At 52.3% G+C, this 26,928-nt stretch overlaps 1 protein-coding gene across 1 annotated transcript in view; it reads right to left on the minus strand.

Moving 5' to 3' along the window:
• Positions 1–23,930, minus strand: part of BCR (BCR activator of RhoGEF and GTPase) — a 124,287-nt gene extending 100,357 nt beyond the window's left edge. Inside the window, exons 1-2 of the mRNA XM_041728634.1 lie at positions 23,469–23,930; positions 22,042–23,046 (exon numbers count right to left, since the gene is read on the minus strand). Of these exons, the coding sequence (XP_041584568.1) occupies positions 22,042–23,046; positions 23,469–23,769 (1,306 nt within the window). The 5' untranslated portion in view covers positions 23,770–23,930. The remainder of the gene's footprint in view (positions 1–22,041; positions 23,047–23,468) is intronic.
• Between the last annotated feature and the right edge of the window lie 2,998 nt (positions 23,931–26,928).

The raw sequence follows: 26,928 nt of genomic DNA on the forward strand, positions 1-26,928 counted from the left end.
CTGCCAAGGGGGCCTCGTGGAGGTTCCTGGACAGCCGCCCCACACAATCCTTGTGAGGAGCCAACTGAAGCGTAGAATTCCACAAACACTGAAGCTCAAGCATGTCTGTTTTGCACACAGACACAAAATACTACCCTGCCTGTACTGGTGCTTCCCAACAGGAAACTAGGAGCCAAGAAGCCACAACAAAGGTGAGCACAGGCAGGTACACCTGCCTTGGCCAGAGCAGGGCTTCCCACTGCCCAGCTTATGGAAGAGTTCTGTCCACAAAGTACCCAGAACCCCAAAGCAGCCTGGGCACACTCAGGGTGGAAATCAAGCAAGGCCTGGGGCTACCAGGATGACTCTCACACCTCAAACTCACCCCACCCTCCAGGTTAAGTGCCACCAGGGGCTTTCTCTGGCTTGAGGCAGCACACCAGACTGCCCTACCTTGTGGCCAGTCAGTCCCTTGTCCCAGTGCCATGCTCCAGCTGTCCCAAGCCTCATGGAACCCTAGGGGAAGCCATGCTGCCCCAATCCTCTCTGTCTCTGTGCACAGGTCTGCCTCGGCCTGGAATGCCCTCCCCATCTCCCATACCTACAGTAGCCTAACACACTCCTTTCCATCTGGATCCATTCAAGACCCAACTAATGGGCAGCCCGGGTGGCTCAGTGGTTTAGCGCTGCCTTCAGCCCAGGGTGTGATCCTGGAGACCCGGGATTGAGTTCTGCATCAGGCTCCCTGCATGGAGCCTGCTTCTCCCTCTGCCTGTGTCTCTGCCTCTCTCTCTCTCTGATAAAATCTTAAAAAAAAAAAAAACCAAAAGACCCAACTAATGGGCCACCCTCTCTAAGATGCCTTCCTTGAGCTAACCCAGCAGAGTCAATCCCTTCTTGGTGCTCAGTTGGTACTGACATCTATCACATCATCCATTTATCACATGTCACATGTCTATGGGTTTCTTGGAGTCAAGGACTATGTCAAGATCTAAGTACAGGGCTTGAGCCCCAGCAGATGCTACATAAACTTCAGATGAACACATGGATAAAGGGATGCTTAGATGATGGATGGATGAGTGATGAGTAGATGGATAGATGATGGATAAGTGGACGTTTGGACAGGAAGATAATAAATGGATGATGGATGGTGAATGTCTGTGTCCTCCTAAAATCCGTATGTTGAAACCTAATCTCCAGTGTGATGGTGTTAGGAGGTGGAGTCTTCAGGAGGTGATTTGGTCGCGAGGGCTGAGTATTCAAATGAACACTAATGAATGGGATTAGGACCCTTATGAGAGAGACTCTGGGGAGCTCCCTCATCCCTTATACAATGTGAAGACACAGGGAGAAAGCAGCTGTCTATGAACCAGGCAGAGGGCCCTCGCAAAATACCAAATCTGGAGGTGCTGAGATCTCAGATTTCCAACCTTCAGAACTGTGAAAAATAGATTTCTGTAGTTTATAAACTACCCAGTTCAAGGCATTCTGGTAGAGCAGCCCAAATGGACTAAGCAGACAGCTGGATGGATCGATGAAGGGACGATGGACGGCAGGGCTTAGGAACAGCTTACTGCTATCTCTGGAACATCTGCTACCAGGAAACAGATGAGCAAGTCTACTCACGCATATTTGGGGCTTGAGGAAGATTCAGGATTCCAACACTCTGTCCTCTCAAGGTAGAGGGTTTTGTTTACAGCTTTGATCAATAAATGACTCTTTCTTGAAGATTTTTTTGTTATGGAAATTTTCAAACAGGTACAAAAATGGGGAGCATGGTACCATGGTCTTGTCCCATCACTCGGCTTCAGCCTTGTTTCAGGGGATGAATACCCAACACTGGGAAGCAGCCAGGAATTGTTAACCAGCCAACCATCTCCCATCCCAGCTCTGCCCCATCTGGTGATTTCCTGGAGGAAACAGTCCTTGTGGGGGACAGAACAGCAACACTGCCTGCCTCACAGGTTCCATGAAGAATGTTAATGAGGGCTCCTGAACACGTGAGACACCCATACAAGGCTCTATCATCTTTTTTCACAACCACAAAAAATTAGGAGGCAGCCCATTGTAGGGCAGGGGTCAGCAAACTCCAGCCCATTGGCCAAATCCAGCACGTCATCATTGTCTGTTTCTGTGTGACCTGGGATCTGAGAATGATTTTTATATTTTTAAGTGATAACACTTTAAATGGTTATGTAAGTACTTAATCACCTCAGTTTCTCCTCAGTCACAAAGCCTATATTAGTTACTGACTCTACAAAAAGGTCTGCCAACCCCAATACTGCAGACCAAAGAGCAGAGGCTCAAATAACCACCTGTGGTTCAAATCCAGGCTCTGCCTTGGAAGCTTCTCACCCTTCTAAGCTCCCCTTGTCTGAGCATCAACGTGGCAGGCACCACCTAGCTCCCTGCAGGGAAGTGTAGGGCTCAGATTCTGGAAGGCACGTGGGATCCCATCACAAAGAGCAAAGCCAAGCCCAAATACAAAGTTCCAGTAAAGGGAGGGGTCCTCTCTCTCCTGCAAGACTGCCAAAGAGGGAACACCGACCGGCAGGCTCTGTGGGTCCCTGGGAGTCAAAGTGAGCAGAGTACTGAGCCTGCCAAATGGAAAGTTCTCCAGGAAAGTACAGACTTCCACTGAGGCATCCACGCCCCACTGGAGTGCAGACAGTCAACAGAGTCTCCTTCCCATCCTTGAGCCCTCCAGACTGACCAACCCAACCCCGGAGTTGGCAAGCTCCGACACAAGACAGTCCCTGCTCCACTGCCAATGAGAATGCTCAGAAAAGTGTAGCACGGACCAGAGAGCTTCCCCTTGCAGGCAGCAAGCCTTGATCTCTGGTCCCAGGTAGGGCCTACAGCAGGCAACAGGCCGCTGGAGGGCCAGTCATCTGTGATGAAGAAAAACAATGGCCCCAATGTACCAAACGTCCCCAACACCATGGTGTGGAGATGCATGCAGGCAATAGCCACACACTCGAGCCCCACTCATTTCAGTGCTGGCCTTAGCACAAGGGTTTCTATGTAGGGCTGTGCTCTGGCTGGCAAGATACCAGCTGGCATGAACAGGCCTCCCCCTGCCAACCACCTGCCTGGATACCATCACCTCCGCCTGGGCAGACACCCTCCACACGCCCCCCCCCCCCCCACTTCGATCTGGGCCTCCTGCTGCCCATGCTCTGCATTTCAGCATGTTGCCCAGGTGACACCTGCACAGCCTCTGAGCACCTGCTCCCAGCACAAGGGCTGGCCAATGGATGGCCAATCAACCAGCAAAAAAGCATCACGGTTCCCATTTACACTTTCACACAGAGCCAAATCCACCTTCTGGCTCGTCACAGGCTTCCTGGACCCCAGTCACTGCAAGCAGCCAGACCCAATGGGGTCTTACAGAAAGATGGCTTTGGGACCCCTGCCAACAAGGTTTTCCAGGTAATGTGCTGGGAAACTCAAAGTAACATGATTTAATTTTCTTAGGAATCATAGAACTAAAGGGATCTTAAAGATGCTACTGTGCGGCTTCCTCACTTACAAGTGGGAATTCAGAGGCCCACGGAGTTTAAAGCAATTTACCAAAGTAAAAGAGCAGCAGCCAAGGGCACAGCCAAGATGAGCAACACAGAGCAGAAGGAGCAAGTGTGAGCCCCAGCTCTATAATCCACGAGCCAGGATGGCTGGAACGCCAGAACACTTGGCTCTCAGCAGTACTAAAACATTAAGGTGGATCTCCATCGCAGTGTGCTGAGACAACTCAACAGCATCAGAGAAATGTCTATCCCCATTCCTCCCTAAGCCCATTATACAACGCTGCCCTCCCTCCAAACACGGCCCTGCTGCTGCCCTGACACGGCTTCTGCTGGCTGAGTGTGGCCATGCAAGGTTCTCTCCCTTTCATAAAATCTTTTCTACCATGGCATTCAGATTCCATGGAGCTTCCATGAAAGCCAGGCAGGAAGTCCATGGGCCAGAATTAACCGGACAATGCTATCTAGCAGCCCTAATCCATGGCCAAGATACATGGAAGAGAAGTTGAAATGCTTTTCCGGTTCAGTTACAAACAGCCCAAGGCAGCAATAAACTAGCAAGTTTCAGGATAAACAAGGGCACAGGGAGTTCTTTCCCTACCAAGGACCATAGAGCTGACAAAGGACTAAGTGTCACACAGCCGGTGGCCTAAGGAAGCTTCTCAAATGAGACACTGGATGGGTGTACCCCCCCCCCCCCCCCCCGCCCCAAGGGCCTCTCCTGATTCAGGGCCCATGGAACCTGTTATTCCTGGGGAATATCAAGGAACTAGTAGTTATGATGGGACCCAGTTTAGGACAAATGCCTCCTAAAGAGAACTTTAACTTCAGATCTTACTCTTTAGACAAAAACTCCAGATCATAATTTTGGATTTTAGGCAAGTCTCCACCAAGACCTGCCCCCCACCCTCCACCCTCTACCATTCCTTTGCCTCAGGGGAAGCCTGCCTGGTTTATCTCCTGATGGAACCACTTCAGTAAAGTCCTGAAAAAGGAACAGGGCAAGAAGGAGGTCCAAAAAGAGCAAAGGGTTAAGCATAAACTGAAACATTTCTGGAAGGTAATTAGAAGATATCAGGGTCTTCAAACCATCTACACCTCTACCTTGGTAAATCCCCTGACAGATGCCCACCAGCAAGGAAGGAGGTAGAAATGTGAACAGAAACCCATATAAGAAGATGTTTCACTGGGGGGCACCTGGGTGGCCCAGTGGTTGAGCGTCTGCCTTTGGCTCAATCCTGGGGTCCTGGGATCAAGTCCCGCATCAGGGGAGCCTGCTTCTCCCTCTGCCTATGTCTCTCTCTCTCTTGTTTCTCATGAATAAATACATAAAAATCTTAAAAAAAACGAAACAGAAAACAAAACAGATGTTCACTGAATGTAATGAATGTCACCGAACTGTATACTTAAAATGTCGTACAAACAATGGGATATTATTTAGTCTTAGAAAAGAAGGAAACTCTGACACATGCTACAACATGGATGAACCTTCATAGTCAAAGAAATAAACCAGTAATACTACATGAGTCCACTTACAGGAGGTTCCTAAAATAGATTCATAGAGACGGGAAGTAGAATGGTGGCCGCCAGGGTCTTGGGGAGGGAGGACTGGGGAGTTAGTGCTTCGTGGGAAGAGTTTCAGGGTTTACAGGATGAAAGGAGATGGATGGTGGTGGTGGATGCACAGTAATGTGAATGGACTTAATGCCACTGAACTGGACACTAAAAAATGCTTAAAATGGTAAATTTTATGTTACATATGTTTTACCACAATTTAAAAAAATTAATGAAATTTACCAAAACCATTGAACTGTACACTTTATCTTTTTAAAAGATAATTATTCATCTCTACCCCCAATGTGGGCTCAAACTCATGACCCTAAGATCAAGAGCCACTTGACTGAGCCAGCCAGGGACTCCAAACAATACACTCTGAATGAGTGAACTGATTGGTTTGTGAATTAGAACTCGATAAAACTTTAAAAAAAAAAAAAAAAAAAAAGATGTTCACTGGAGCACCTGGCTAGTTCAGTCAAGGTCTATGCCCATATTGGGTGTAGAGAGTACCTTTTTATTTTTCAAGATTTTATTTATTTATTCATGAGAGAGAGAGAAAGAGAGAGAGAGAGAGGAGAAGCAGGCTCCATGAAGGGAGCCTGATGTGGGACTTGATCCTAGGACTCCAGGATCACGCCCTGAGCCAAAGGCAGGCGCTAAATACTGAGCCACCCAGGGATCCCCAGGTGTAGAGAGTACTTAAAAATTTTTCTTAAAAGATGCTCACTGGGGGGGATCCCTGGGTGGCGCAGCGGTTTAGCACCTGCCTTTGACCCAGGGCGTGATCCTGGAGATCCGGGATCGAGTCCCACGTCGGGCTCCCGGTGCATGGAGCCTGCTTCTTCCTCTGCCTGTGTCTCTGCCTCTCTCTCTCTCTCTCTCTGTGACTATCATAAATAAAATTAAAAAAAATAAAATAAATAAATAAATAAATAAATAAATAAAAGATGCTCACTGAGGGACACCTGGGTAGCTCAAGTGGTTGAGCATATGCCTTCGGCTCAGGGCATGATCCCAAGTCTGGGGATCGAATCTCACATCGGGCTCCCTGTGAGGAGCCTGCTTCTCCCTCTGCTTATGTCTCTGCTTCTCTGTGTCTCTCATGAATAAATAAAATCTTAAAAAAAAAAAAAAAGATGCTCACTGAAATCCTGCAGTTATCAGCTACATTCAGTAAACTTTTTTGCTTTGTTTTGTTGAGAGTGTGTGTGTGAGAGTGAGGGGGACGCAGCCCAGAGGTGGAGACGGGGAGAGGGAGAAAGAGAATCTTAACCAGGCTCCATGTCCAGGAAACCAGGCTTGATTTTACAACCTTGAGATTGTGACCTGAGCCAAAACCAAGAGTCGGACACTTAACCAACTGAGCCACTCAGGTGCCCCTCAGCAAATACTTTATAAATGTCCAACAAAAATAACTAAAATTAGGTTAGTTAAACTGTAACTCTATCACAAAGTAACAATGTGATAATTAAAATGTTAACAGAGGGATCCCAGGTGGCTCAGCGGTTTGGAGCCTGCCTTCCACCCAGGGTGTGATCCTGGAGTCCCGGGATCGAGTCCCACATCGGGCTCCCTGCATGGAGCCTGCTTCTCCCTCTGCCTGTGTTTCTGCCTCTCTCTCTCTCTCTCTCTGTCTCGCATGAGGAAATAAATATTTAAAAAATAAAAATAAAATATTAACAGAATATTTAGTAAAACAAGAAAAGGCTCTCATTAATGCAGCAAGATCTCAGCTACATAAAATTATAAATATGATTTTATAACAAAATCAGGAAGAGAAGGAAGTCTCCATTAATACTGAGTAGAAACCTGTCTCCCCAAATAAGCCAGCCTTCCAGCTGTGACCTAAAAGAAATCCCTCTTACACCCATCAACCATTTAGAACATATAGTCAGCACTTGTGGATTCCTGGAGGAGGATGGTTCTCAACCCTGGCTGCAGAGGCAATCAGCCATGGAGCTTTCCCAGAAACCCAAGCTGGCTCAGAAGAGGAAATCAAACAGCCATGTGTGAAGTGCTTATGAAGGGGGCTGACCTCTGGGCACTGGGAACAGCTGACAGTCAGCAAGAAATGGGACCTCGGTCCTACAACCACCAGGACCTGGATTTTTGCCAACAAGCTGAGAATGGAGGAGACATGGAGCCCCAGACGTGAACGACAGGAGCCCGGACCCTGGGCAAGACTTGGATTGCAGCCATCAGAGACCCCCAAGCAGAGGACCCTGCTAAGCCATGCCCTGACTGCTGACCTACAGACACTGTGAGATCTCAAAACAAAACTAAGAACCTTACACATGAGATTCTCCACAAGTGACCAGCTGTGGAAGACGTGTGATTGTTTTAATAAGAGCAGAGGCCGTCTATGTGGGCAGCTAGGGTGGAGGCCTACTTCTTTCATTCTCTGCCAGGCCAAATGCCCCCATTCCCATAACCACTCTGCTGACGGCCCTCAGGCTTAGCTGTACCGAACACAGTACAACCGTGACGTTCCAAGGTCTGCACACTTCCATGTATCCCAGGCAAAACTTGGACTCCTAACATTGTGGGCTACCCTGCTGACCTCTAAAAGGTCCCAGGCAAATGAAAACCCCCAGATCTTCCCCAAGTAAGCCACGGCCCAGCCCAGCCTTTCAAAAATCCCTCTAAATCTTCAAACAAAACAGCTCTGAAAGGGACCAGCCAAGGGGAGTAGATGGATCCTGCCCTATTGCTCCTGCCTGGTCTGCGTACCCTGGAGCCTGAGAGGCTGGATGGGATGTCCGAGCGATGCCTGTAAGGTCCCGCCTTGGCCTCTGACATCAAAGGTTGTATTTACACTCGCATCTAGTCACGTAGACTTCAATAAACATGAAGTGACCCTATTCCCCTTAGGAGTGGCTTCCATTAATTCACATACTTGAGGGAGCTCAGTGCTTTGGGACTAGGGAGAAAGGAGAAAGAAATGAGAAGGAAACATCTATGCTCCATTCTCTCAGATGTAACCCCCCACTTGCACTCCCAGGCCACACCTCTGCTTCTCTCTCACTCCCCAGTGCCAACTGTGCCAATCGTGCACCTGGAGAATTAGGAAGTAGGCCCCTTGCTGGATTTCTGGGGACCTGACTGCCCAGCCCAACATAGCAGACACTTCCTGAGCGATTGGAACAAAGAGCCTCCCCCAGACAGCTAGCAGCCCAGGCCTCAGCCCATGAACCTTCCCGGACTTCCTTGCCAGAGTTTCTGGAACCTGAGACTGCAGACAAGCAGGGATAAACAAGCAACCGCAGGGCTCATGGGGCTGGAGAAGCCGGGAGATGACAAAGGAATGTTGGGACCAAGTCTCTGATGCTTCCTCACACACCCCTTTCTGGAGCTGTGGGCATTCTTTTCTAGAACCACATGGGTCCACTTCTGGAGATGCAAACTCCTTTCTAGAACTGCTCCCCATGCACACCTCAAACAGCCCTCTTGGAACCTTGCCTACTCTTCCCCAGAGAAGAAATCTGCTGTAGCAACTTGCACCATCTGGCCACTGAAAAAATACCATAGGAGAGGAAACCAGACTTATGTTAATAATCACAACTCAGATTTCTTAGGGTCAATTCTAACAGTGGCTCACCAGCTGCTTTGGGGGGCAGGCATGGGCGGGTATGACAAGATGCTCTTCCATAAGGGCCTCCCTACTGGGAGCTCATGCACACGTTGGTCTCAGATCCTAAGCCATCATTGTGACTCACTGGGGCCTCTAAGCCTCAGGTTCCACATCTTGACACTCCACCAGCACAGGGCTCATCATGCATTCCTCTCTAACCGCACTTGGCCACCAGCCACAGGGATCTGACCCACGTGGCCACTGTTTCATTCCCCTCTGTGCCAGCCACAAGCCACACCTCTCTGTCCCCTCTCACACCTGCTGAGGGGCCCCAAACCCAGCTCTCTCAGAGCCACCTTCATCTCTCTCCCTTCCTGATCTCATGCCTCATTCACCTCCCTACCCCTGGGTCCCCAGGTGAGCCATGGCAATGTTTCTGAAGCACAGCCACATGTACACAAGGCCCGTGTGACCGAATGCCTGTAAAGTCACAGCACTCCTGGTCATTGTTCAGTAGGAACTTGGTCACTCCTCTGCTGGGATCACTCACCTCCTCACTGACCCCCACATATACCTTGATCACCTCCTTGGAGCTCCCACTTGGATCCTTGGGCCAAGAAAGCCCATGGGTACACACTCAGGGATCTCTCAGAACTCCAATCCAAAACCCCCGACCCCTCTGACTTTCTGCAACATAAACCCCCACCACATTTCCCCTCTCATCGCAGACTCCTCCCTTTTGTGAAACCCCCAAATGTGCAAAGCCTAGGCCTGCCCCAGCCCTCCTCTCTCTCCACACACCTGCTCTGCTGCCAGCCTTCCTGGTCTTGCCTTGCCTGGCCCTTCCTCCAGGTCTGCAGCCTACTGCGTGTACCCACTCCCCGCCACCCTAAGGCCTCCAACACAGCCACCCCTAACCCCCAGGCTCCACCAATCAGGTCTCCTTTCTCTTCGGTCACCGCCTCCCACTGTCTGCTAGTTCTTGTTCTCTCCATCTCCCCGTCAGTTCCCCTCACTCCCAAGATGCCTCAGGGGCCCCAAGTCCCAGCAGACTATCTTGCATGCTCCTGCCAAAGGCCTTTCCTGAGGCAAAGCTCCAAAGGCATCCTTTCCCCTCTCAACAACCTTCAATCTGCCCCATCACCCTTTGAGAAAGCACAACATCCTTAGCCTGGCTTCCGGGTCCTGCACAGCATGACCCCAACCCTCCTAAATCCACCCTCACCTCCCCTGTTGCCCACATTTTACACCAATGCTCCAACCAAACAGGCTCTGCTACTTCCTAGCACAGTGATTACTTTCCAGCCTCCTGAAAATGAGGCATAAAGGAGGGGTCGGTGAGAGAGTCCCAGCCAGATCCTGGTGCTGCTGAAGTGGCTGGACAATGACATTCCATTCGTCACTGGACGAATAAAATACATTTTTATATATAAAAATATATAAAACACATTTCCAGTGACAATCCCATACCCCCAAATATGTATACGGGCACATTCACCCATGTTCTCATAGGAATGTAGAAAGCTTTCATAAATGAATGAAACATTGATAAGTGAATCACATTTTTGGTTTAAGGTCTAAGATTTGGGCAAAAACAAATACTGTTTTTGCACATAGCAGTCTGCAGGCACACCCCAGAGTGAACACGCTATGCTGAGCATCCACTTAAGATAATTCACAAGTGAGGCCATTGGGACTGCCAGCCAACCAGATGATGGCTCTGAGCCCAGCGTGGCCACCCCTGCACCTAGGAGAGGACAGGTGAGGTGGGTGCCTGCATCACTGGTCCAACCTGTGTGTTCCCTGCCTCACATCACAGCCGTTCCATGACAGTGCAGAGGGTCACGAGACAAAGATCACCCTATCTATCCAAGTATGGAAGAAGTCCAAACAAGTGGATGGCTTAGTCTTTCACCTAACACCTCAAACAACTCAGCAATGAGGGTCCCTATGAGAGGAAAATGCAAGACTCTGCAAATGTAGCATGCTACCCGAAGCACAGACTGCTCTTCTCCCTTGAGCGGAGGCCTCGGTCAGCTCAGCCTCTGGGGGGGCTTACTGTCCAGCTACCACCCAGGCCCGGCGCCAAAAGGCTTAAAAGGAAGACACTGAAAACGTGATGTGAAGTGACACAAGCCAGACACAAAAACACAAGTGCTGCGGGAGTCCACTTGTATGAGGTCCCTAGAGCGAAAGCAGAATGGTGGGGGCCACGGGCTGGGAAGGGGGAGGAAGAATGGAGAGTCGTTGTTTACGTGGACAGTTTCAGTCTGGGATGATGAAACGGTTCTGGAGAGGGATGGTGCTGATAGTTGCAAAATAGTGTGAAAGTGTCTAATGCTACTGAACTGAATGCTTAATGATTCAAATGATACATTTTACGTTCTGATATTTCACTGCAATCAGAACAGGGGCAGGGCACCCAGGGGAAGACCATAGTCCTCCTCGAGGTCTGAGGATGGAAAACGCTGCCTCTGAACAAGCAGGTTCCTGATGGACAGACCTGTGAGGTGGAGCCTCAGGCTGGAGGCTGAATCATGTCCTGCTGAGCCTAGCAAACTCAGCCACCGCATGGCTTCTGGCATCCCATCTCCCCGGGGCTGTCCCCCAAGGAAAAGGAGGCTCCCCTAGTCCCTCCAGAACCTCTACACACAGTCCTCTCAAGCCTCAAGGTCTGACCCGGACCCTCATGAGCCAGCAGAGTGTGCCCAGGCAGTAGCCAGAGCCTGGCTACTAGTGTACCAAAATGCTCTCTAGAACATTAGTCAGCTGCCAAAAGGAATGAAGTGCTGATGCATTATACAACAGGGATGAACCCCGCAACCTTATTCTCAGTGAAAGATGCCAGACACAAAAGGCCGTATGTTACACAATTCCATTCACGTGAAACGTTCAGAAAAGGCAAGTGTAGGGGTGCCTGGGTGGCGCAGTGGGTTAAGCATCCAACTCTGGGTTGCAGCTCAGGTCATGATCTCAGGGTCGGGAGATCGAGCCCCATGTCGGGCTCCGTACTAAGCAGGGAGTGTGCTTGAGAGTCTCTCTCTCAAAAATAAATAAGTAAAATATTTTTTTAAAAAAGAGAGAAAAGGCAAATCTACAGACAGAAAGGAGAATGGTGGGTGCCAGGGGCTGTGAGAGGGGGTGGTCAGGGCAGCTGAAGGGAACCGTTTCCTTCTGAGGTGATGAAAATTTTTTCTAATATTAGACAGTGGTGATGCTTGTGTAACTGTGAATATACTAAAAAACACTAACTTGTACTCTGTAAATGAGTGAATTCTGTGGTGTGAATTCTATCTCAGCCATTTTTTAAAAAGATTATTTATTTGAGAGAGTGCACACGTGCATGTGTGTCACACACATGTGGGAGGAGCAGAGGGAGAGACTCTGAAGCCAACTTCCTGCTGGGTGCGGAGCCCCATGAGGGACTTGATCTCACCACCCTGACATCATGACCTAAGCCAAAATCACGAGTTGGATGCTTAACTGACTGAGCCACCCAGGCGCCTCTCCATCTCCAAAATTTAACAAAGAGCATCATTAGTCAGAAATATATAGCTCCTCATTGATAGGGTGTAAGAGGGAAACCAGAGATTCGCCTGCCCACCATCATCCCCGGCACCAGACAGGATGGAAACTACATTTGCCCCTAGGTCTCCAAGCACAAGGCTTTCTGGAGCTCCCAAAAAAGAACACAAGAAGAACCAAGACACAGAGCACCGCATGCCCCAGCTGTGCTGCAGGTTCAGCTGCCCCAGCCTCTCAGGGAGGGGGTGAGGTGTGGCTGGGCAACAGCAGACGGCAGTGGTGACTGCAGGCCACCCTGATTCCCCTGATGCTCTGGGGGAAACATCACCCAGCTCTTTCCCTGTGCCCCCACCACTCACAGTGGGGGCCATTTCCTCATCTCTTCCCACCTGCCCCAGGGGCTGCCCCACACACCTCAGGGCCCCTGCCAGGGCTGTGCCCAGATCTCCAGTATCCTCCCCAACTGTTCACAAGGCAACGCCCTCTGGTCTGTAAAGCATCAGGCAATCTGCAGACACAGCACAGCCTGTATATGCCCAAGCATTAATAATTTTCAGAGCTTCCCGTCTTCCTCCTCTATTTTCTATTAAAATAAGAAAGTCTATGGTTTTTATTTCCTCTCTTGAGGTCTCACAATCACTAAAAGTGAGAACAAAGTGGTTCTAAGCTTTCCCTCCATCAACTTGCGGGGGAGGGCGCTCTATGAGAATAATCAAGAGGTCTCTCTCTTCCTCCAGCCTCTAGCTCTGAGGCCCCAAAAGCCAGGAGGGCACACAATCACAAACGCTGCAAGAGGACCTCACACTATCCACCATGGAAGAGGATATGGGCTAGGATAGAGGGCTTCAGTGTGTAGTCCCAGGTACTCTGGGCTGATGGAACTTCACATCTGGGGTCATGAGGCAGAAAAATACATGCTGCACATTTAAGATGCAAGAACTCCACTCAACCCCAGAGGACACACTATGAGAGGGAACAGAGACCCCCTGGGTCCCCCTAGAGCTCATACTGGGTACTCTTGCTGAGCAAAGCGGGTAAAATGGCCTGCACCTCTTAAATTATGCATTTTTCCTTTTAAATCTCTCGCTAAGTGATGTGCAATCAACCAGCATCAGATGCCTGAGGGGGTGACTCCATGAGACCAGACAGGGGGCCAGACCTCCAGGGACCACCCACTCTATGGACTCATGTTCCCTCAAAGCCTCCCAAGGAGGGGGTCATGCTCTTCCGCCCACAGAATCAACACCCTGCGCAGGACCACACCCCGGATCTACCTATATCATCTGCATTCTTTCCTCAGACAAGGTTGACATATGTTGCCTCTAGGTTGCATCTAGAATATCCACCTTGTCACTTGTAAGCATATGTGCATGTATACCCTTCCTGCTCTACCAACATTCCATCTGACCCAGCAGCATATTCTAAATGGAGCATGTCAGGCCTTTAAAACGAAGTGAATCTTCAAAGGCTCTTCTTAAACCAAGAGGTATTTGAGTGAAGGATCCCCCCAGGCTGCTCCATCCCTGGTTTTGCTGTGGCGGGAACAGCAAGTCTTTCTCCCTCTCCTCCAGTATCTCCTCGAGTCTCCTGGCCAGCCAGAGACAATTCTTCCCTAATGCTCCCTGGGCCACATACTGATCCTCTGTGCATGTGGCCAGCCATCTCTGTGCATCCTCCCAGCCAGGCCCGGACCCTCTGCAGCTCACACCAGAGCACAGTCAGCATCCACCAACCCCCACCCTCAGCTCAGACAGATGGGCAGCGTTCTCCGGCCTATTTGTCCTCTTGGTCTCCTTGCCACATAATTTTGCTGGCGATCTCTTTAGCAAAGTGCCCCAGGAGAACATAGGGAGAGTGAGGAAATTTTCTGAGAAATTTGCAAGGAGAAAGGAGAAAAACAACTTTCTTAGGTAGCTGATGCCTTTGTGGACCTGCCCAAAGGCTGGGGACCAGATGATGCCTATCACAGCACTTAGGTTTATGTGGCTGTCTCCCCAGCAGACCGAAAATGACCTGCTAGGGAGCCTGTCTCCTGACACTCAGCACCATTCCTGTCTGAAACGTGTTTGCTGAACATCCCCTCCACCTACTGGGGGAGGGGGAGGAGGTCACCCTGTACCCACACTCCTGTGATTGGCATCACTTCACGGCCTAAGGAGAGAGGCCGGCACCAGCCCCTCCACCAACTGCCTGACCCCGGGCAGGTGCATTTGTCTCACACCCCCTCAGACCCAGTCAGCTGATGGCATATAATTAAGTTAACAATCTTGCTCCAGCTATGTCACAAGAATGTTCTGCGGGCACATGAAACAGCCTTCACCAAAGCTGTAGTTGCTACACAAGTGGGGCCTCCCAGTCTCCCTGCACCAGACCTCAGGAGGCACATCTCTGAACTCGTCAGCTGTGTCTCCCTTGGGCACCAGCCTCCATCTCTATCTACAGTCATTTTGCAAGGTCACCGTAGCAAGCGCTAGAATCCAAGACAGCTAATTAACAGGCCCCTGTCTGAGGACTTGGGAAGCTCTCTAAGCCTCAGCAAAGAAGGAAAAATAATCTCCAGATAATTTCCAAAGCTAACAAGTTTCCTTCCTAGGGCACCTGTATCACTGGGCTCCCGAAAATCTGATATTGCTTATCTGATGGGGGAATGTGGGATTAAGAAGAACAGGGAAGGGGCGCCTGGGTGGCTCAGTGGTTGAACATCTGCGTTTGGCTCAGGTTGTGATCCCAGGGTCCTGGGATAGAGTCCCACATTGGGCTCCCCGCAGAGAGCCTGCTTCTCCTTCTGCCTGTTGTCTCTGCTTCTCTCTTTGTCTCTCATGAATAAATAAATAAATAAATAATTTTTTTAAAAAAGAAAAAGAACAGGAAAGAGTCTGAGCAAACAGAGACCCCAGAAATGGACTCTCCTCTGCCTTTGACCTACAAACATCCACAACACCCAAGACACAGACTGATCCATGTGGGCTCAGGACATCCTTCATCAAACATGATTAAGAACCTAGAGTGAGGCAAATCCTAGGACACAGAGGCAGGTAGGACCTTGTCTTAAGGTTCTCACTACCCTGGAGAAGGAAGCCAGCCAGACACAGGATTAACAGGAAATCGCTGCAAACATACAGCAAAAGAAAGATATACAGTTAGGGAAGACGCCAGGATATCACAAAGACTTTATTTTTGTGTGTTGGTTTTTATTTTACTTAAAAAAAAATTTTTTTTTTTTTTTTGGTGCGTGTATGTTAGTTTTTGGAGCTCAGCCTCTCTACAAAGCCATGAGTAAAAAGCAAGAGAAAATTTCCATGTAGACAATGCCTGGCACACAATAGATAGTCAATAAATAGTTTCTGAGTGACTGAATGGGGAGAGGTGGTTGTCTTACTAATAGAGAGGCAGGTAAAGAAGAAAGATTTGGGGAAGCGTTGTGTTTCTAACCTAAAATTTTAAAGAAAAAACAAAAATCAAAGAATTGAAAAAAAGGGATCTTAGCAATGATGAGGTCTAAACACTAACTTCTTAGGCAAGGAGCAAGGTGTAGCAACCTGTGAAGCATGAGGACACAGCTCTCCTGACGCCAGGCTGTGTTTTCTTGGCTCGAGGCTGCCGTAGCATCAAACAACACATTACTCAAATTCTTCCTAAAACATGGTTGGTGAGGCCAGCACAAGCACCATCTCTCTCTGCCATGGCAGCTTTTCCTCTGCTCCCAATCAGGGACTCACTGAGTGTTGTGAACTGAACTGTATCACCCGCAAATTCATATGCTGAAGCCCTAACCCCCAGTACCTCGAAATGTGACTGTATTTGGAGATGCGGGTCTTTAAAGAGGTAATTAAAACGGGGTCATGAAGGTCAGGTCCAAACTCAATATGACTTGTGTCCTTATAAGAAGAGGACGTTTTGGACACACAGAGAGACACTGGGAGTGCCCAAGCACAGAGGAAGAGGCATGTGGGTGGGGGGTGGAGAGGAGCCCAAGCAGGGGTGCATCTGTAAGTCAAGCCAAGGAGAGAGGCCTCGGAGGAAACCAACTCTGCCAACACATTGTTGTACTACTGGCCTCTAAAATAAAGAGAAAATAAATTCCTGTTATTTAAGCCACCCCGTCTGTTGTGTTTTGTTACAGCAGCCCTAGCAAACTAATACCGTGAGCCACTTCAAATACGTGGGTGTGAAAGCCAAGGCAATATCGCCATGACTAACAGGTATTTTCCTAAACATATCTATTAAGGGCCAGAAATGGGAATTAAGGATGAGAATACTGCTCCTGGCAACTTCAAAACCCTACTTGAGTGAAATAAACCAGACACAGAAGGACAGCTATTATGGGACTCCACTGACAAGAGGGACCTAGGATAACCCCTCACAGGGACAGAGAGTAGAGTGGTGGTTGGCAGGGGCTGAGATGGAGGGAGGATGACTTAGTGCTGAATGGGGGGCAGAGTTTCAGTTTTATAAGATGAAAAAGTTCTGGACGTGGATGGTGGTGATGGTTGCATAACAGTGTGAATGTACTTAATGACACCAAATTATAAACTTAAGGATGGTTAAAATGACACATTTGGTTATTGACGTTGTATCACAGTTAAAAAAACAAATCTATCACATGTTATATAAGTAACATTTTAACTTAGTTTACTCCATTGCTTTCAAAGTAAAAAACAAAACAAAACAAAACCAACAAAAACACTAAAACAAAACAAAAAACAAACTCAAAACAAAACCCTACATGATTGTATTCTAGTCAGGGTGAGGGACCCTCGGTGGGACTCAATTAATTAAACCCACCACCGCCACCTCTTGAACCTTGATCTAAAAGTGGCCACAATCCCTGGGTGGCGCAGCAGTTTGGCGCCTGCCTTTGGCCCAGGGCGCAATCCTGGAGATCCAGGATTGAATCCCACGTTGGGCTCCCGGTGCATGGAGCCTGCTGCTTCTCCCTCTGCCTATGTCTCTGCCTCTCTCTCTCTCTCTCTCTCTCTGTGTGACTATCATAAATAAATGAAAAAAAAAAAAATTAAAAAAAAAATTAAAAAAAATAAAAGTGGCCACAAGGGTGCCTGCATGGTACAGTCAGTTAAGTGTCTGACTCTTGGTTTCAGTCCAGATCATGATCTCAGTGTTGTGGGAACAAGCCCTGTGTTGGGCTCGCCGCTCACCAGGGAATCTGCTTGAGATTCTCTCTCCCTCTGCTCCTTCCCAAAATAAATAAGTCTGGGGGGAAAAAAAGGCAGCTGCAGTTGAAACTTCAGGTTTGACAACCTGAAGATGGAAGATGCCCATCCATTTACTGTGCGTAAGGAAGCCCTTCGAACCACAGCGGTGAGCTGCAGTGTGGCCTCAAGCACTGCTATGTCTTCTCCCAACTGGGCCGAGCATATGGCTCACCTGGATGCTTTATCCTAGTGAGGGCCGCAGTCACACACACAGGGCCACAGGACTCCCAGCCAAGGAGGGCAGGTGGCCACTGAACCCAGAAGGCATATCCCCTGGACCCACACAAATTAACAGCACTCCCAGTTAGCTCCTTTAGTGAAACATTCCAGAATATTTCACTCTGTTCCCAAAACGAAGCCATCCATTCTGTAATCAGAAAACTCTTGTAAAATTTGAACCAGACTCTGTTTCCACATTGTTGATGACTTAGTGGTCTTAGACTCCACCTAGCTTGTTCTGTCCACTCTGTCTCTGTTCATGGAGAGAAGCCTGTACTTAGTTGAAGGGTGATCACAGGGTCTGATTTAAAGAGATGATGATCAGGCCAATGTAAGGCCTGAGTGACCTTTTCCTGGCCCAGAATTACTCAATCTAACTGGTGGCCAGTCCACTCAATCCCCCCACGGAGAAGCAAAGCAATGATCATTCTGGTGACAACACACTGCCAGAATCCAAAGGGCAAATTAAACTGCTTAATAGAGATGTAAAAACACAGGGCAGCAACTCATCTGAGAACCCATAAAGAAGCACAAGATCTGGGGTCAGGACTCACGACTAATACTTGGAAAGGGGCCAAGGGACACGGGGACTGAGTGTTCAGATCAAGTATTCCTCAGACCTGTGGGGCACCTGGTTGGCTCAGGCGTTAGAGCCTGCAACTCTTGATCTCAGGGTTGTGATTCGAGCTCCACATTGGGTGCCAAGATTACTTAAAAATAATTTTAAAATCTTAAAAAAAAAAAAATTCTTCAGACCTAAAAGAGTGAAGGTTCTTGGGTTGTCTGGTTTCTCTTGTGAAGAGCTCACCAAAACTCTCAGAAAGCGAAATCCAAGAACAGGAATGGAGTCAGAGATAGGCAGAGCAGGTAAGATGCTTCCCAATGACTGGCACACCTTCCCAGCTTCTCAACTCCCCAACTCACCCCTAGAGCTGTGAAAAGGAGGAAGGGAATCATCTAGTACATGCTATGTGTTCAGCTTGGAGCCAGGCTCCCTGGGAGACCTGGAAATGAACCAGGGATCCCTGCCTTCAAAACATACACTCTGAAAAAGAAAAACAAAACAAAAAAAAAAAACCCATACACTCTGTGTTACCGTGTGGATAAACATTGGGGAGATGACACTAAGTGAAATAAGCCAGACGTCGTAGATGGACAGATCCTGTAGGACTCTGTTTATATGAGGTACTAAGAGCAGTCGAATCATAGAAACAGAAAGCACAGTGCTGGTTTTCAGGAGCTCAAGGAGGGGAAATGGGGAGCTGTCATTTGGTGGAGACAGTTTTAGCTGGGGAAGAGGAAAAGAGTTCTGGAGATGGATGGTGCTGATGGGTGCACAACAATGCGAATGTGCCTGATGCCAACGAACTTGACACTTAAACACGGCTCAGATGGGTTAAGATGGTAAATTTTGTTACAAATATTTAATTGAAGTAAAAAAATGTGTATATATATATATATATATATATATATATAGTTTAGAGTCATAGGAGGCTTACATGGGTGCCCCAGAGCCTTTGCTCCCACTACTCCTCAGGGCGGTCAGCTTTCCCCACCCTCTGCCGCTAGACATGTGCTGACAGGCAAGGCCTCTCTCCAGTGCTGCTGCCTCCAGAAGCTTCCCTGATCTCACTCCCTCTGAACAAATAAATAGTGTGTGTGTTCCTATCTCCCATTAGCATGTCAGCTCCCAGATGGCAAGGACTATACTTTCCTTCCATGTAGCCTGCAAGGCAGAAAAGGAAGGGCTCGCACAGAGCAGGGCTCACAGCTGACCGACCCTGACTGTGTGGAGAGGAAGGACCCCTGGACCAATCTCATCATGATTCTCAGGTGCGGTGTAGGGCGATTCAAAGACCACCCACCCTACGGTGGCCAGGTTCAGGAAGGAACGGATCTGCATTCCCACAGGGACCCGGAACTCCTGGAATCCCAGCCCTGCCACTTCCTGGTTTTGTCCTTACCTACAGTTGGGCAGACCTACCGCAAGGTGATGTAAGAGCCTGCGAAGGGCCCTGCATGAGGCACACTGTCACCATGCCTGGCACACAGTGGTAGGTCGTCATTTCAGCTTCTTCCCTCCAACACCAGGGGCCCTCAACTCAAAAATAGGAGAGCACATTCAGCCAAAGGGATTCTGACGTTATGATTCTGCTGCTGTGAAAAATTAGGGTGCTTCCACTCCCTCCCACGCTGTGATTTTCCTCACTGGTCCTCTGCAGGGTGCAGCCCTGGCCAGCAGGCCCCACGGCCATCTAAAGAACATCAGGAAGTAGTCTGGAAAGAGACAGATGGCTTTGCTAGCACAGGCTCTCTCCTTCCCCTCCAGCCACAATGCTCAGAAGAGTGCTGAGTTAAAAGCTCCTAGAGCTAAAAAAAAAAAAAAAACCAGTTTTAAAACCTACAGGAGAGAGAACACAGGGTGTTGAAGACATTCAGGGAAAGATCCAGAATATCCTAAGAGTGAGGTTTAAGCTGTAAAATTAACCCCTTGGCCATTTCCTGAGAACCTGTCCTGGGCTACACACAGAACCAGGGTCACACGTCTGCAGCAGCTGATGAGAAGGGAAGAGGTACCGAAGGTCGACCTACTGAAACACATTCCATCCAACCTGTCCCCGCTTTCTGGAAACTCAGAATTCACCATCAGCAAGAGAATACCATTTCAGATTGCAGGTCTCCATGAAAACCTCTTATTTTCTTTATTAATAATGTTCTCCTGCATCTTGGCGCTGAAGGCCAGTTCAAGCTGGCTCACTCAGTCGACAGCTGGTCCGACAAGGCTGGTGCCCAGTGACCACAGGGCAATCCTCCAGACCCCAGGGGAGCTGATGTGCCTGCAAAGCAGGCCTCTAAATACTACAGCCTTCCACCCCCCAGGGAGGGACCTAAGGGATGCAGCTGGGTCAGACCACAGGTCTTAGTGGCAGGCCACAGCCTCCCCCAGCTGCAACTGGAAGATCAGCAACTGGATGCACCTAAAACAAACAGGACAGAGCTGATCACAAAAAGACCACTTGACAGAGCCAAAAATAGCTTTCCTTGTTTCAAGAGGATTCTGACGATGGAAGCACATACATACAACTCCATCAGCAGAAAAAGAAAAATCGATGGAGCAGAAAATCGGATCAGCCTAATAGGGACCAGGACTCCAAGACATTGCCCACAGCCTCACAACCCTCAGCCCACCCAAATCCCACACCTACCCACCTGCTTCTTACTCCAGTCTTACAAACTGTGCCTGGACCTCAAAACTCAGTCCCATCACCCCAGAGGTCACGTGCAAGATCTCACAGGTTTCATCTTAGGGCCAAAGGTCAGACCATGGATTAGAAGGCCAAGATGAGCACCAGTGTACAATTCATCCTTGGGAAGACAGGGAGGCAAGAGTGGACGAAAGGATCAGAAAATGGAGCTGGGGGCAGCCTGAGTGGCTCAGTGGTTTAGCACCGCCTTCGGCCCAGGGCGTGATCCTGGAGACCCAGGATCGAGTCCCACGTCGGGCTCCCTGCCTCCCTGCATGGAGCCTGCTTCTCCCTCTGCCTGTGTCTCTGCCTCTCTGTGTGTGTGTGTGTGTGTGTGTGTGTGTGTGTGTGTGTCTCCCATGAATAAATAAATAAAATCTTTAAAAAAAAAAAAAGAAAGAAAGAAAGAAAAAAAAATGGAGCTGGGGTAAGATACACACAGGAGCCCTATAGGTGAGTAATGATGGGTGATGTCTCCCATCAGAGCCAGGCAAATCAGAACAGGTGTGGCTCTGCTTCAGCCCTGGATAAAATCTTCACCCCTGTTGATGTGCAGTGGTCCACTGAGTCAGAACTGCCTGTCACCTCACTTCCTCATAATTCCTATTTTCACCTGCCCTGACTTGCACTTGGGCTGCTAGTCAGCAAGCAAATCTGACACTCCAATGGCCTGGGAGCAAGCTAGCACATCTCGGGTTCCCCAGAAGTGTCTTGTAACTCTTGCAGGACAGGAACAGTTGGGGTGGCAGGGAATTCCCAAGACACAGATCAAGCCCCACTAAAAGTACCTGATCTGGAAGACAGAGATGGCCACCTCTCAATACCATGACCCACTGCCTACCCAGAGTGCAGTGATCAAGGGGCAAGATCACTGCCCGGGGCACCCTGGTCCTAACCCACAGAGTAGTCTCACCAGATGCACACCACTCTAGAACCAAAGGAACAGCCACCTACCCTTCCCACACGCTGCCCCTCCCAACCCAATCAATCCCAGGCCAAGCCCTGGGAACCTGCATTCAGGAGGAAGTGGAGGATGGCATTTGTTCAGGTGCAGGATTCTGCGTGAATCCTTGCTGTCCACAGCAGCAGGTGGAAATCGGCCCACAAAGTATCTACCCATTTCTCCCCTGCTTAACGCACCCTCTTCCCTTGCAATGGTTTCCAGCCAGGGTGCAGGTGTGCCCACCCAAGGTGGTGCAGGTACCCACCTGCGTCTCCATGGAAGGTGCCATCCTGAGGCAGCCTGCCCGACAAGCTGTCCCCGTCGCTGGGCCAGATCTGCCCCGTCTTGCGGACGCCCACGATGGTGGCCTCGGCCACGATGACCTGGCCCTGCCGGTGCCGCTTATGGCACTGCGGCGTCGGGGGGCTGCTGCTGTCGAAGGACTGCTGGGAGTTCTGCGACGGGGAGCGGCTTTTGTCTCGGAACATGCGGTAGGTGGTGGGGCTGGGGGACACGCGGCTAGACTGGCCCGAGGAGAAGTCCTCCTCGCTGGAGGTGAGGTTCTCGTTGGAGCTGCAGTCCGGGGTGTAGCCGCCTCCGCTGTCCTCAAAGCTCCGAGGGGAGTAGGACCTGCGGGGCCAGGTAAGGCGCTTCTCCTGCTCCGAGGTGCTCTGGCTGCGCAGGAGTGGGCCCTTGCCGTCCCCTTCCATCATCATGCCCCCGACGTAGATGCTCTGGTAGGGCTGGTACTCCAGGGGCGGCCAAGGGGGCCTGCCGCCGCCGTCGGCGCTGATGAGGTTGTCCTTCAGGAAGCGGGGGTTCAGCTCCGCGTCCTCGTAGTCGCCGTCGAGGCAGCAGCTGCTCTCGGAGGAGCGGCCCCGGTACGAGGGCCTGGGCGCGTCGGCCAGGCCGGGCCCGGCGCCGAGCTGGGCCTTCCTGCGCTCCATCTGCATGGCCTGGCTGCCCAGCGAGCTGATCCGGTCCGACACGGCTTTGTCGTTGACCTTCACCAGGCCGCGCTCGTGGTGGAACTCGACGTTCGCGTAGAAGGGCTTCTCGGGCTCCGCCGCCCCGGGGCCGTGGCCCTTGCGGACCCTCTCAAAGTTGGACCTGAGCGCGGCCACGCTGGTGGGGGCGCCGCGCTCCTCGCGGTCCGCGGGCCTGCGGGCGGCGGCGGGCCGGGCCTTGCTGGGGGAGCCCTCTCCGTCGGGCCGCGGCTCGGGCTGCTCGGCGGGCGGCGGGTCGGCGCCGTCGGCGGGCGGGGGCGGGGGCGCGTGGAGGTGAGGTTCTCGTTGGAGCTGCAGTCCGGGGTGTAGCCGCCCTCCGCTGTCCTCAAAGCTCGAGGGGAGTAGGACCTGCGGGGCCAGGTAAGGCGCTTCTCCTGCTCCGAGGTGCTCTGGCTGCGCAGGAGTGGGCCCTTGCCGTCCCCTTCCATCATCATGCCCCCGACGTAGATGCTCTGGTAGGGCTGGTACTCCAGGGGCGGCCAAGGGGGCCTGCCGCCGCCGTCGGCGCTGATGAGGTTGTCCTTCAGGAAGCGGGGGTTCAGCTCCGCGTCCTCGTAGTCGCCGTCGAGGCAGCAGCTGCTCTCGGAGGAGCGGCCCCGGTACGAGGGCCTGGGCGCGTCGGCCAGGCCGGGCCCGGCGCCGAGCTGGGCCTTCCTGCGCTCCATCTGCATGGCCTGGCTGCCCAGCGCGGGCGCGGGCGCGGGCGCGGGCGCGCGGGGCTCGGCGGCGCCGTCGGGGGGCTGCGCGGCGCGGCGGAAGCCCCAGCGCTGCCGGTCGTAGCTCTTCTTCTCCTTGGCCAGCAGCGTCTGCAGGTAGATCATGCGGAAGCGCTCCTGGTTCACCTCCTGCTCCAGGCGCCGGATGGAGGCCTTGCAGCGCTCCAGCTCTTGCTCGATGTCGCCCACCGAGCGCAGCTCCATGCGCGGCGGCTCGGAGTCCGGGAACTGCGCCTTCCACGCCTCGGCGAAGCCCACGGGGTCCACCATGGCGCGGCCGGCCCCACCTGCGCCGCCCGGCTGCGCGCGGGGCCCGCCTCAGCGGCGGAGCGCCGACCTCTGCGGGCCCGGCCCGGGGCTCCGGGCGGCCCCCATGGCCCCGCGCGGCGGCCGAACAATGCCCGCCCCCTCCCGGGCGGCAGGTGAGGCGGCGGCCGGCTGCGCTCCCCGGGGCGGCGCGGGGCGGGGGCGGGGCGGGGGCGGGGCGGGGCGGGCGGGCGGGGGAGGGGCGCGGGGCGGCGCGGGGCGGCGCGGGGCGGGGGCGGGGCCGCGGGGGGCGGGGCCGCGGGGGAGGGGCCGCGGGGGAGGGGCCGCGCGCCGCTATTGTGTGCGGGCTTCCCGGCGCGGCGCCCGGCTGCCCCCGCTCGGCCCTGCGCCGCGTCCCCCACGGCCGCCGCCGCGCGTCCTCGGCTCTGGCTCCCGCGCCGCGCCGCGCCCCGGCCCGGCCGCCGCCTCCCCGCCGCCTCCCCGCCGCCGCGCTCGCCCGGGCCGCTCTCGCCGCGCTCCCGCCCGGCCCGCACTCGGCGCCGCAGGAAGGGGAGGGCCGGGGGGCGGTGGCCGCGGCGCGGCTGCCGGAGCCGGGCGGGCCTCTTAAAGGGGCCGCGCGGAGGGCTCCGGGCGGGGGCGGGGGCGGGGGCGGGGGGCGCCGAGAGGCCGTGCCCCCTCCCGGCCGCCGCCCCGCCTGGGCCTCCGCGCGCGGGGAAGCTCAGTGCCCCCGGCGGTGGCGAACTTTGGGGACGGCAACACCTGGATCCTCGCTTCTCCGCAGCCCGGCGGCCGCTCCGCAGCGTCGGGGCCGAGCTGTCTGGGAGCCGCACGCGGGGCCCGGAGGAGCGGGTGGTCCGGGGGAGGCAGGGAGCCAAGCCAGCAGCGCCCTGTGGCCTTGGGGTGCGTGATGCAACAGCTGCCGTAGGGCCTGGTCGCAGCGCTGGTCAGCAGGAATTTCTCCCCGTGGCTCACCGGACACGCACATCGCCCTCCCTGCGGTCCGGAGCTGTGTGTTTGCCGGCTGGCCTCTCCCGGGCTTCAGAGGCCGGCCTCGTTTTTTTCCCGGGTTGCCTGACTCGGAACTTAGGTTTAGTCTCCCCCCTAAGGGGGTCTCCAGTCTCCACCAGAACCCTCAGGATCCGGGGGAAGAGAGGACAGCCCAGGGCCGGCAGGGAACCCAAATCATCGCTTGTAGCCCAGGGAAGCCCAGAGATCCTGGACACACAGCAGAGAGCACACTTCAGGGTGTCTGGTGGGCACCGGGTGAAAATACCCAAACCGGCCTGCTGAGTGAAGAAACAAGAAACAGGATTAGTCAACCAAAGAACTGGGCCTGAGTCCTGACCACCTCGGCCTCTGTGCCTCAGCTTCCTTTCGCCTGGAAACGGGAACAAGGATACCCGTCTCCAAGGGCTGTTGACCCTTGGTGAATGTGAGGGGTTATCTTGGCCCCCTCCCCAGGTCCAGTGCCACCCGGAACAGATGCCCCAGCATCTCATGTAGAAGAAACAGAGCCGGGGATCCCTGGGTGGCGCAGCGGTTCGGCGCCTGCCTTTGGCCCAGGGCGCAATCCTGGAGACCCGGGATCAAGTCCCACGTCGGGCTCCCGGTGCATGGAGCCTGCTTCTCCCTCTGTCTGTGTCTTGCCTCTCTCTCTCTCTCTCTCTCTCGCTCTCTGTGTCTATCATAAATAAAGAAATTAAATTAAAAAAAAGAAGAAGAAGAAGAAACAGAGCCCAGGGCTATCAGCCGGGCCAGCCTGGCTCCCGTTCAGGTCTTACCCACTCCAGGTTTTGTGACCTGGACAGTTCCCTTCCCTTCTCTGAGCCTCCAGTTTGGCCCTTGTATGTAAAATGGGAGCACCACGTGTAAAGTACCCAGTTGGGCAAACCTGAAACACACTCCAGTACCTGGCATGTGGCGCTCCTTCCTTGACTGCTTGTTAAGATTGGTGCTCTGGGAGGTGCCCTGGGAGTGTCCAGGGAAAGCTCTTGGGCCCCGTGGGCCAGACACTTCCAGGCACAACTCACTGCCGCCCTCTGCAGGCCTCTCCACCCTCCTGCTCTCTCCCCTCCTGAGGCCCCATGGCCCCTCTAAACCAGCTCCTTTACATTGAGATCCCCGCCTAAGGCAGTCAAGGCCCCCTGTAAGCCCTGTTTGGCAGGCAAAGAAACAGGATGAGTTGATGCCCTGACTTTGGGGCTGGACAGGTGAGGCTGTAATCCCAGCAATTTGCACAGCCTCAGCAACCTTTTCTTTACAATGGGCGTAAGTCCTGACCTTACAGGGTATGGCAAATAGCGGCTTGCGATCAATATTAACTGTCTCCCTCACGTGGCTTGCTCAGGTCAACACAGTGGGTTTGGTCAGGCAGGCTTCCAGAATCCCATTCTCTGGTTGTCTCCAGAGAGAATTCCAAAAGCACATACTGCTTTTTTTTTTTTTTTTTGCCTTGCTGATGGAGCCCCTCTGCTTCCAGGACAGGGAATTGTGGGCTCATCTGGAACATTATCATTAATCATCTGGGAAAGAAAAGCATACTTTGGGTGGGGCGTTTCATCCATCAGTGAGGTGCCCTTTTCTCTGGTTTGCAGGCCCCACCTCCAATATCGTACACATGAGTGAAATTAATTCAGAAACCAGAGGATAGTGGCTATCTGCCCCCATGAGATAGCTTCTTCTGGCCCCAAAGACACTCCTCTCATCCTGTCCTTTCCTAAAAACACCCCCACCCTGGGGCTCTATCTTTTCCTGTAGAGCTTTCTGATCATCCCTCCCTTCCCCGGAGAAGAAGAAATGAGAAAAACATGGGGCCCAGATACATAACACTCATAATCCCCCATTAGGTATCTGTCCCTAGCTAGATCTAAACTCCCAAGGATGGGGATCTGTCTGTCATGTTCCCCAGTGCTCAGCACATAGTAGATGCTCAGCCAGTGCTTGCTGAAAGACGACTCTGACGTGTGTGGCCCAGAGGAGAACACAACCCAGGGAAAAGGTGGGACATGAGTGGGGGAGGAAGGGATAAGTCAGGCAGAGCCAGGCCATGCATGGCAGGGGTGTGTGTGCTGTGCAGGGATCCAGGAGGGGGCAGAGGTCTGGGGATAGCCTGCCAGGAGAGGTGAAATCTGAGCTGGTCCTAAGGATGAGGAGCAGAAAAGC

Source organism: Vulpes lagopus, chromosome 14 (assembly GCF_018345385.1).
Source record: "Vulpes lagopus strain Blue_001 chromosome 14, ASM1834538v1, whole genome shotgun sequence".
NCBI classification, from domain to species: Eukaryota; Metazoa; Chordata; class Mammalia; order Carnivora; family Canidae; genus Vulpes; species Vulpes lagopus.